Source organism: Oratosquilla oratoria, chromosome 6 (genome assembly GCF_046742065.1).
Source record: "Oratosquilla oratoria isolate Oo_2021 chromosome 6, ASM4674206v1, whole genome shotgun sequence".
In the NCBI taxonomy this organism is placed as follows: Eukaryota; Metazoa; Arthropoda; class Malacostraca; order Stomatopoda; family Squillidae; genus Oratosquilla; species Oratosquilla oratoria.
In genome coordinates, this window is record NC_134782.1 from 57,527,874 (window position 1) to 57,540,433 (window position 12,560).

General features: G+C 43.8%; 1 protein-coding gene across 1 annotated transcript; it reads left to right on the top strand.

The window, feature by feature from the left end:
• The first annotated feature begins 7,000 nt into the window (after positions 1-7,000).
• LOC143026182 (uncharacterized) lies at positions 7,001-12,076 on the top strand. The gene is made up of 2 exons (XM_076186196.1): positions 7,001-7,807; positions 10,466-12,076. Exons 1-2 carry the CDS (start codon positions 7,082-7,084, stop codon positions 11,345-11,347), a joined length of 1,608 nt encoding a protein of 535 aa, XP_076042311.1. The 5' UTR covers positions 7,001-7,081; the 3' UTR covers positions 11,348-12,076.
• Positions 12,077-12,560: the final 484 nt, after the last annotated feature.

The window sequence follows — 12,560 nt, forward strand, 5'->3', positions numbered from 1 at the left end:
TCTGTTTGGTTCATGCTTGTTGGAAAGCGTGGTTTCGTGGTAAAGAACGTCATTGACGAGTCTGAAAGGTCCCAAGGAGGTAGGGAAGTCTGTAGGGTCTGATGTATCTCCTGACTCGAGAGAAAATATCACACGTTTCCACATTGGGTCGGATCTTTGAGCTGCATGAATACGCGCATGAGTAAGAGTGACTGGCTGAGGGAGGGAATTGATAGCAGCAACATTCCGAGAAAGTGCGTCTGCAACCTTGTTTGTTTTACCGTGCACATAAGAGGTGGGATTGAATTCCTGAATGGTCAAGAACCAGCGAGCAAGTGCCTGGTGGTTTGTATGGACTGTGACTGGATAGCCTAGGATGATTTCCTTAAAATGTCGAAGAGCATAAATGACCGCTAAAGCTTCAATTTCAGTAACAGAATAGTTACGTTCAGCTTTGTTAAGGAGTCTGCTGGCAAAGGCAATGGGGCGAAGGTGTGTGTCTTGTTCTTGCATAAGGACAGCACCAAGACCTTGGAAAGAAGAATCAGTGAAGAGAATGAAAGGTGAATTATAGTCAGGAAAAGCTAAGACAGGAGCAGTAGTAAGGGCATTCTTTAAGTCTGCAAAAGTTTGTTCCTGGGCGACCGGTGAAAAGGAACATCTTTCTTTAGAAGTGAAGTAAGAGGAGCTGCAATGGTAGAATAATTGCGGATGCACCTTCGGTAATATCCTGAAAGTCCAAGAAAGGAGCGAAGGTGTTCAACGTCCATGGGACGAGGGAAGTCAGCAACAGCTTTGACTTTATCAGGAACAGTAAGAATGCCATGAAAAGTGAGGACATGACCAAGAAAACGAATTTCTTTCTTAAGGAAAGAGCATTTGCTCAACTTGAGTTTGAGGTTGGCATCAGCGAGACAAGAAAATACCTGTTGAAGGGTTTAAATGTGTTCGGGTGTTGACTTAGAAGCTACTATGATGTCATCCAAATACATAAAGACACTAACACCAAGTAAGCCATCAAGAACAGTATGTATAAGTCTTGTGAAGACAGAAGGAGCTGGGGTTAGACCCATAGCTAAGCGTTTGAATTGAAAATGACCAGAAGGGGTCGAGAAGGCTGTTAGGGGTTGGCTTTCTGGAGTAAGAGGAATCTGGAAATAGCCTGACATTAGGTTTAAAGTTGAAAAGACAGTATTATTCTGACCAACAGAATGTAAAATTTCCTGTAATACAGGAATGGGCGTCCTTTCGGGAATGGTGATCTTGTTGAGTTCTCGAAAATCAACAACAGGACGGAAGGTACCATCTGATTTTAGGACAACAAACAAGGGAAATTTCCATTCAGAAATGGAAAGCTCAATGATATCTTGGGCAAGCATGTCTGCAATGAGCTTGTCCACAATTTTACGTTTACTGTGTGGCATTCTGTAAGCCGGAGTGTAGCAAGGTTTAGAGCCATCTCGAAGGGGAATGTGATGGTGAACGAGGTCAGTAGAACCTAGGGATTCACCTGGCAAGGCAATGACATGACGAAAGGCATTGCATATAGAAACTAAATCCTGTTGAGCATCGGGGAAGTCAAGGGAACTGAAGTGAGATACATCAATAGGAACCTGTGCATGAGGCACATCGGAGTTAATAGTACAAACTGGCAAGGAAGAATTGTGGTCATCGATGACTTTTACTCTTGAAGGATACACTAGAAAATCACATAAGTTTGTACCAAGTTTGAGATGGAGGGGAGCATTAGTGTCATTGGCAACTAGAAAAGAAGTATGACCTTTCTTGGTGGTAGTGCATAAGGCTGAATTTAGTGATATGCCATTGACACGGGTGGATTCTGGCATACAGAGAACATCGCATTCCTGAGCTCGGAAAATGCGAAGCTGCACTTTGCAATACTCATGTGGTGGTAGAGTCACGGGTCTTGTTAACACTGCATGAGTAGTACGACACATGGTGGAAAGCACAGTGGAGACAGGGGAGGAGGTAATTACCAATTCATCTAAGGGAGGAGAGAAATGCTGTTCTGTTGGAGAGAATTCTGGAGAAGGGGAAGAGCATTTGGTATTCCGTTTCCTAGATTTTGACATGCGAGAAGAACGCATTCGCTTCGTACGGTTGGAAGATTTGGTCAAGGCAGGTTCACTGGAAGGAGGGAGTGAGGTCTGAAGGGAAGGTTCAGACGACGGCTGTACAGTGTCCTGTGAAGTGGAATCTAGAGGAGGCAGGGAGGAAGTAATATCCGTTGGAGGTTCCTGAACCTGGTCAGGGGGGGAAGGAGGAGCAGCAGCAATAGTGGAAACCGAAACAACTAGCATGCTTTGGTGAGGGGAAGGGGATTGCGCAGAACTAGGAACTGTAGGAAGTGGTGTAGGAGTTGTCGCCAAAGGGAGGGCAGGAATTAAATGACTACCATAAGCAATGCCATGATATGAAGGGGTAGACGACAATGCCATATTGCCGCATAGCGTGTAGACCTAGAAGCACATCTGCAGGAAACTATACATCGGCCACATAAAGGGGAGTTTGAATCTTTGGACTGTGAGTATTGAGACTGATTGAGAGATGGATCTTACCTAGAACTGGAAATGGAACACCATCTACCTTAGTAATTTGTAAGTCGGAGGGTTCCAAGAATGTGACACGCTTATAGGAGGAGCGGAGTTTGAGGAAGGTGGAAGAAGATATAATATTTACGGGGGATCCAGTATCTATGAAGAGAGATATAGGGATGTTATGTACAGTAGCAGGAATGGAATGAGCATGTGACCATTTGTTAGAGTTAGAAAGAGTACAAATGGGAAGGGACATGGGCGCGGGTGGTGGGGATGGGACATACATGCTAGGAGGGGTGTCCTAAGAGAAACAGAGGCAGATAATCATTTAGGAGAAGAAGAAGAAGAAGAAGAAGAAGAAGAAGAAGAAGAAGAAGAAGAAGAAGAAGAAGAAGAAGAAGAAGAAGAAGAAGAAGAAGGGGAAGTCTGGCGGGGAGGGAAGGTAGTATTAGAATAGGTGGAGTTCAAAACAAGGCAGTCAGCAGCGGTGTGAAAACAAAGGCCATGAATAGGGCATTGTTTATCGGGAGGAGTGTTAACACGAAGAGCACAACGGTTGGCATAGTGTTCCGGTTTCTGGCAGAAGTAGGAGATGACAGTGTGACGGTAGGACGATCTGTGTCTAGGACGGGAGTTGGATCTGGTGCGAAAAGTGTATTTATGACGAGATGAAGATCTGGAAATATGAACATTAGGGAATGTAGGTTTGGTGACAGGGACTGGCTGGACAACAATGTCATTCAGTGTCTTGGATGAATCACGTATTTTATGAGCGAAATCCGTTAAGGTCATACCTGGAGTGAACTGGACGGACGAAGTTTTGGCTAAGGCGTACGGATGGAAAAGAAAAAGAAATCGAAAGTAGAAAATGAGGGAAACAACATTGGCAAGGGAGATTTTGTTATCAGCGTCAAGCCAGTCTGAAGATGTGAGAGCTGATTTCAGTTCGGACTTAAGGTCAGATGCGAGTTTTAATGCTCTTTCTTTTCTCACATAAGGGGGGGAGTTGGTGTGGAGAGCAAGGTTATAAAGAGGAGTGAGAGAACCTAGGGTGTCGTGTTCTCCAAAGGTACGTCTGAATTGTTTAACAGAGTCATCATACTTAGTGCAGTCTGTGAATGCATCGGAAAGAAAGAGGTCACCAGCATTAGAGGTGAGGTCAACAAAGCTGTGGAAAACTGCTATCTTTTCCTGGTGTGTTGCGCATTTTCCGCGGTTAATAGTCGTATTGACATCTGCAAGAAATGTGTGGGTGGGAATGTTGTCACCAGTGAACTTGGAGACGTCGACAGTCTCATGTACTACGGTATAGTCATTAGTTGTGGAATGGGAGGTTGGGTGGACGAGGACGCCATGGTAGTAGGACTCGAAGGTGGTGTTTGTGACACTGGGAATGAAGGTAGTGGAGGTAGGGACTTTGGGAATGAAGGGAGTGGAGGTAGGGAATCTGGGGATGAAAGGGGAGAGTAATTGGGACTAGGAAGAGGAAAGCGAGGAAATTTTGTCATGCGGAAAGTCTGTATAGTGCCAAAGAGTTTTCCACTTACCTTAGAAATAGTAGGAAGAAGTCTTGAGAAGCAGGTAGTATTGAAGGGGAAGGATGGAAAGCACACGAAGAATGTCTTGGCTGCAAACAGTGGAAGAAATTAGTAAAGATACAGAGGGGAGGTACAATCTTAATTATATACCGGAACATCATCTTTCATTACACCAATGTTGAACCCAACATTATGGTGGCCACGGTGTGATCTTCGTTTACTTGCAAGACAAGTGAATTCCAGCTAGAATTTCTTCCCACCCGCCCACCTTGTGCCTTACATGGAAACCAACGTGCTTCAACGCTATTTCACGGCATCGCTGTCCCATTTTCACTTAACGGGACAATATCCTGCTTCTAAGTACTGTGTGGCCAACATTCTTCTGCAACAATTAATGTTCATCTCTGCAGTACTGCCTACGAGATCTTCTCTAGGGTCACCTCCGCCTCCACAACCACGTTCACCAGGAGTGAAGTGTGCACCACGCATTATCCATTACCTGTTTTGTCTCCTCCTCCACCAGCCCTCACTCCATTTCGCTCCTTTCGCATTCCAATAACAGGGAGTCGTCTGTCCATCATAGCTTGCAGTGGGTCAACACAAATCCCACCGCTGCCACCATAAAGTTGGCTTCAACATTGATGTAACGAAAGATGATGTTCCGGGTCACAGTTTTATTGAATCACTGAATGTACACCACTTATCCACTCATCCACTCACCCGAAACCCTTTTCACTCTCAGTGCTCGCTAACAACTAAAAACCGACGCGCCCTCGAATGTCCACGTCTTTCGTGAGCATTCTCTAAGGTTTCATTTACTCAATTTGTTTTAATTTATTCGCTTTCACACAGAAAATAACGAACACTCAAAATGATACGATAATTAAGTTACATACATACATACATATACCAAGGCTTTTTCCCCCTTCCAAGGGAGGTAGCCAAAAAGGGAAAGGCACAAAAACACTCCCACCCATTTCATCCCTAAATACACTCCACACCCCTCCCACCCTTCCTCTCATCTGAGCACCTCCTGGATGACGGGTCATCCCTGCACCCTGCCCACCGCCCTGGGTCAGAAGCAGTGTCGCAAGACACAGTACATCCACAGCGAGGCCGCTTCATTTAATCGGCGACCCCCCCTCTCCGTCCCCCTTTGCATATAAGGCGAGGACGGGGAGAAATCCCTTCGGGCTGCGTCAAAATTTACTCACACATACTACCCCACCCCCACTTCCCCGCCCATTCCTCCTCATGCAGTCACACCATCATCCATATACAACCATTCTCCACCCACCTCTGTCTTCCGTCCTCTCCCTTCCTTCCTCAACAGACATTCCCCTCTTCCCCAAAGCCCCCTTCACCCCATCCATCCACCTCATCCTAGGACGTCCCCTCATGTTCACTCCCTCCACATCTGCCTTCCATACCTCTTTTACTAGTCTTTCTTCACTCATTCTTTCCATGTGTCCAAACCATCCTAATATTCTTTCATCAACCCTATCTCCCAAATCCTTTTTCACCCCTGTTCTCCTCCTCACCTCCTCATTTCTCACTCTATCTAGCCTAGTAACCCCCACCATACTTCTCAGACACCTCATCTCAAACACATTCAAACTCCTCTCTTCTTCTCTTATGTTAATAATATAATAATGTTAATAATATAATAATCTATTTTACCTTCAATCAACGTTTGCATTACAATAATAGAAATTACAAATTAATTACGTAAACAGAAATGACAATTATGATTTCTTCCTGAAACTTCTAGAACAAGTTACACACGTACGAACACACACACACACTTCCAATTACGCACTTACTTGCATTCCTATATGAATATATAATACAAGAAGAAAATATTCCATTTTAATTGGAAAGGTAAACACCACAATAAAGAAATGAGGTGTGTGCTGTGAGGAGCACTGGACATTATAATCGGATCTCCAACGCACAGCTGAGTGCACAAGGATTGGCGTGCGTGTATATGAGCGCACTACAGTTTAGTCCAGGTAACGGCTGGACGGTGAGGATGTCATATGGGATGTTAACAGTGTTGGAATGGCTGTGAGTGAAGTCATAATCTAATGTAATCGGTTCGACCATACTTGGATGCAAACACTGAAGTGCGACACTAGTATACAAAACTAAGCCTCTGATTCTCGCGTTTGCACAGGAGGATTGGGAAGTTATGAAAAAGTGTAACTTGGAGCATTGCCAAATACTTCCTGCGGATCGAAATTGGGCCGTCTGCGTTCGAAGCGGAAATGCCGCCTACTATTCTGCGTATGTATACTTACTCTTACTCTTACTCCGCTGGTCTTCGGGCCACTTGCTGATCCATAACCGCTTTTGAAACTACATTGTAAATGTATATATTTGTGTATATGTATAAATGTACCAATGCATCTTATTATCATAGCTTCACTAAATATTTTAAGGTCCACTGCTGAGGAAGACGAAAGGATTGCTTTTCGTGATCCTTTCCGTTTCCTTTTTTTGTTTGGTGTTCCGAGCGATGAAAATTCCTGCTAGGATTTTCAGCATTTCTCCATGGCGAGGCCCTGTGTCACTGAGGGAAGAAAATGCTAATGTAAGTATTGGTTAGATGCTATTTCGATTTCATGTTCAAAATTTCGTCGTGGCCTCCAATGGAGTATGTACTTATATTTCTTTGCAGTTCAATCATCTTACCACAACTTACCTGGCTAAGACTGAAATGCTAACAATGAAAGTTATTCTACTTTTCCTGTCAGTCATTCCATTATTTGGTCAACCTATGCCAAAATGTTCAGAAGAAGATGAAAGTTATATGCTGACACTGATGATATATTCCTACAGAATACCCAACATATACCAGCCAAGCAGGAGGCAGAGTCCAAGCAACACTGGGTGAAGGTCCCGGTTCATTTCCTGGTCGAAGAAGCTGACTTTTGTGACCGCCATCCAGACCTACAAATCATCGGTTACGTTCACTCCAGCATCAGTGCAGTAAGAAAACGAAGCATGACCAGGATGACCTGGGCCAACAAGAATCTTCTGAAAGAACACAGTATCAACATGGCTGTGGTGTTCCTCGTGGGCAGACCCAAGACCCAGAAGGAAGAGAGGATCGTCCAGGAGGAGAGTCGATTGCACGGGGACCTTGTCCAAGGAGACTTCGAAGACGAGCGGATGCTCTCATCCTACAAGGCCCTGACAGCGATGGTCTGGATCAGTCGCCACTGTTCGAGGGTTCCCTGGACTTTGCATGCGGATGACGACGTCCTTGTCGACTCTTTCCTTCTCGGAGCCAAGATAACAGAGATACAGACGGTGGGTGTGGTCAACCACTTCTACTGCCACATTTTCAACAACACGCAAGTAGCAAGGGAAGGGGAGTGGAGGGTGGCCCCCGAGGACTTCTCCAAAGACGTCTACCCAACGCACTGCTCTGGTTCCATGTGGTTCGTCCCGACGCCAGTGGTCCCTCGGCTTCTGGAAGCGAGCAGGACGGTAGACTATGTGTGGGTGGACGATGCCTATCTGACAGGACTGGTCGCCGAGGAGGCTGGCGTTGGTCATATCCACGTGAGTTTCAACTCGCACTGGAAGTTCTATGGCATCAAGAATGATGATATCGATAAGACGTTGGTGTGGACAGGCTCCAATCTTGACCGTGAGTACTGGTGGCGGAAGATCGTCCTGCATCAAAAGATCAAGACAAGAGAGCCATGGAAAGATGACCCAAACGTGAGTACCTTCTATCTACCTTCACTTTAAACGTAGGCTTTCTCTACTTGCATTACAAATCTTCCCATCTCGTTTTCGACATCTGGCATTTCTCGAACTGAACAAAATAATCTGGACTCAGAACAAAGTCATGAAGGTAACTTAAGGTTTTGGGTTGTTCGAGCATTTTTAAGTAATGTCACCATTTACCTTTGCAATTAGAAATATTCTCCTCAGCTCTTTCGCTGCGCAGTGTGAGTGCCTTCTTCATCTGAATAAAACCATTTCACGGCAGCCAGGGTTAAACGAATTCTCATTCAAATGTAATGGGACTGGTTCAGTTCTAAAGGAGGTGGACGATCTACGAACACATACACTTGGACAACGACACGAACTCTGGGGCACGGACACAGCTTTAGGTTTGAGCCCGTCGACCTCTGACGAAAAATTAGTTGTCTCCCCTCATTAATTAGAAATGCGTTGAATGCGATTCATAAAATTGCATATTCACCTATGCGGTGCCACCTGTATAAGATTCTCATATACACATGTGCGTGTATAATAATAGCTGTTGCCTCAGTTTTCTCTGGCAACCTTACAGTAGCAAGTAGCGACCACAGGATACTACCGGAGGTCTATCCAGGAGGAAAGATTGGAGTTCTGTATTCTATTAGTTTGCGTCCTGCCATCGGGTGAGAGAAGGGGGAAGAGGAGGCAGAAGGTAGAACAGAGATTACAGTCGAGGTAATTAGAGTAATTAGTAATTCGCTGGCGATAACCAGAGCTTCTATCCATGAGACAGTATCACACCGATGAGGTGGAGTCAGAGATGTTGAAGGAGATATTTAAAGACAACAATAAAAGAGGGACAGTAAAAGCTAGAATTGATCAGCATTCTTTTTTTTTTTTTTTTTTTGTGTGTGAATGAGAATCAGTCAAGAAACAATTGTCTCAAACTGTCAGGAAATAGATTCAATTTAGAAGTGGGTAGAAACAACTTCGCCAACCGTGTAGTTAACGAATGGAATAAACTTCCTGCAGAGCCAGAGCAATGTAGTTCAGTTCGAAGCTTTAAGAATCATTTAGATAAACACCTAAGCAGGATGCTGTAATGACTGTCATTTATTCTATATTATTTGTTTACTTGTTTTGTTACCATTTGTCTGTTTGTTTATTATTATTTGCTTGATTCACATTTATTATTAGTCATATGTCAATTTATTATTATTTACTATTTACCTGTTTGATTATTATCTAACTATACCTATGCATTTAGTTATTTATTCTATTTATTATCATTTATATTATTATATTTATTTATCTATTTGTTTATCGTTATTATTTTTTCGCATCCGACCTTCGTAATCCTTTGTGGGAATTAGTCTTCAGTCACAAAAGAATATTGCATTACTGGTCAGTTCGAGTGTCATTAAATTCCCTAAAATATTGACATCGTAAAACGTATCCAATCAATGCACTGTCGAAGCCTGATCTTGAAATTGAGTGTCAGTCTGTCGGGGAGGTGAGGGTGTTGATGGAATATAGAGACAGGATGGCGATTCTTTCTAATGCCTGTCTCGCAGGACCACCACAAGCAGGTAATCACTGTTGGCTCCTGAATGGGCATTGCAGCCAGTGAAGGGGTAAGAAGCAGTGTACAGGGTATTCTATTTGGGATCTTAGACTGACTCAGTGATGATTTCCTTAGACACACATGCGTCAACTGATCGCTAGCACACTGAAGGTCGTGCCAACTAAGTCCACAATCATATTTCTGACGTGTAACAATCACTCTCATACACACCACACCTAAATACCCGGCTTTACAAACAGTATCTCGATGACATTTGCACCGCATATAGTTGATATAACATAAAAGTGTAATACACGCCCTAACACCCTCAGGGCGGTCAAAGGTGCAGATTTCAGAAAAGAGAACGACACCAACAAACAGGTGTATAAGCAGTACATAGTGTCTGTCTTGGACCATGCCAGTCCAGCATGAGCAGCGCCAGTCTCAGACACACATCACAATTAAAAGGCCACACAAAACAAGGGAACATCTCGACATGCACGGTACATAACACGTAGCACCCGCTGAACCAAACCCACAACACCCATCACAACAAGTGAAAGGCCATCTAACAACACATGGATACATCATATAGTCAACAAAACAACAATACAGTACATGAGACACCATAATAACCCCCCCCCCCAGCTAACTACACCAACATGAAAAAAACAAAGATCCTGGTAGTCTGGAGTATGGCAGGATCATTGACCTTCCACCACCGTTAGTACATGAACTGGATGCCAAAACTAAACATAATTGGCAAAATATACTAAAGAAAGTTCCTCTGTGGCCATCATATACCAATATAGGTTTGACGTCACAGCAGAGGACACATGCTTCCTCTGCCAATCTGCATCAAAGCATTGACAGCAATCAGAGATGAACACAACGGGTCGGGGATCTTTGCCATGATCCCGAGGGAGTGGTCATTTTGCTCCGTAGCTCCTGTTTCTTAGCTAACTGACACCGCGGGATACCCATGATCAACACTTTTAATAATCACTCATTTTGGCTATGAAAAATTATATGATGAGAACTTTAACCTACACTTATTAGTTATTTCAATGTATTGACACCATTCTTAACCTGTCTTCCCTGCTTAGGCCAACCCGGTCCTTCCACGGCGAATAGAGGATGTACCTTTCGGCGAGCCTCCAAGTATCCCCACCAGATTTCTAATCGAGGAGGCAGACTTCTGCACTAAGAAACGCAATCCACGTCTGCGCATGATAGGCTTCGTGTTCTCGAGCATCTCTGAGATTCGGAAGAGATCCGTAACAAGACGTACTTGGGCCAGTTCGAAAATCTCGAGAAAGTATGGCATCAGAATGGCCGTCGTCTTTATTGTGGGCAGGGCCAAGAACAAGAGGGAAGAACGGATCCTGAAGAAGGCGAGTCTCCATTTCCACGACATAATCCAAGGTGACTTTGAGGACCATCACGACCTCTTGACGTACAAGACTCTTGCAGGTTTGGTCTGGGTCCATCGGCATTGCAGCCATGTTCGCTGGACCTTCAAGGCCGATGACAATATCCTTGTCGACGACTTCTTATTCGACAAGAAGATCAAAGATATCGAGGCCCTGGGCATGGTCGATCAGATTTACTGTGATATACGCAAGGAAACTGACGTCCTTCGGGAAGGAAAAGGGGGGATACTACGTGAGGAGTTCCCAGAGGATAATTATCCACCTTACTGTAGAGGCTCCATGTGGTTCATGCCTACTGCCCTGGCGCCACGTCTTCTGGCCATCGCTCAAGTCACTAACTTTGTGCGAAATGAGGATGCTTATGTGACGGGGTTAGTTGCCATGAATGCCGGCATCGGACACGCGCTATTCCAATTCACCCGGTTCTGGACATATAATGGTGAATTCAACAGGGAGAAATTGGACAGTGTTATCGTCTGGGGACCCCTTGATCTACAGCGCCCAATATACTGGAAAATACTCGTTAAGCATCATCTACGCAAAAAGAAAAATTAAAGAAAGTGTTTAATTTGATGGGGATGGACTATGGAGTACCTAGAAAAAAAAAACATCCGCTCGCGCGGGATCGATAGTTGTAGGAGAGGATGAGATGTCTGTATGAAAATGAAAAGATAGATGTGTATGAAAGAGGACTATTGCCACCGGGCCCTTTTTAGTGTGTATTTATTGTGTGATGTCGTGGCTCAGTAGGCATGGGCAGGAGACTTGGAGTTGGGGGCTGGGGATGAGTTGGTTGCCCTAACTAATCATTAAATATAGAGGCTCAGTCAACGAAGTTATGGGCACACGGAATGTAGAGCGGCATGACCAGCTAAGGAGCCCTGACCTATGAGTACATTTAGGAAAACTCTTCTACAAGTTTCCTATTTCTGTGGTGGCGGCATCTCGCGACAAAGAAAGTGGTAGCTATTTTGTAGTTAGTCAAAGGACAAAGTGGGTTGTTTACATACGTAATCAAGACGGTTTTTCACTGTGGTCTTCCAGTAGTCCATAAGCTGAAGCTCAACTAATCCTCGATAAATGTAAGCGGTATCGAGTTTTCACTCTTGGGTCAGCATGTTCTCATGTCATAAGACTTCACCAGAACGCTTATGCTAAGAAATCACCACCATCAGCAATAAATCAGTGATTCTCGGTAATGCTGAAACTTAACAACCCCTGCGGTGGAAAAATATTATATTGTAGTGTGATTATACCATACCTAAACCAAAGCATTATGATCACGCAGCACAGGATACCTGGTTGGCCACATTTGATTTGCATGTATGTACAGGAGTGTGTAGAATATTTTCTTTCGTGCCCTTTCTTTTCAGCGCTAGCATTAAAGTAGTTTTCTATATTCCGTGTTTTTCTATACCTTCATTTCGGCCATGCTGTATGGATTGTTTCAGTGGTTAAGTGCATCATGTTGAGGGGGTACCAAATTGCAAAAGAGAAACTCGATGTTGTAAGATTTTCCTCAAAAAATAGATAAACAAATGAATGAATAAATAAAAAACAACGGGGGTTAGAAAATACACATCCTCTGATATGTAACACCCTTACATAGGTGTGTGTGTATATATATATATATATATACATATATATATACATATATATGTATATATATATATATATATATATATATATATATATATATTGTGAACGTCTTTGTGTACGTTTTGTGTATCTTTTTATTGCAATGTCACCCTTATGACAGGTCGACAAG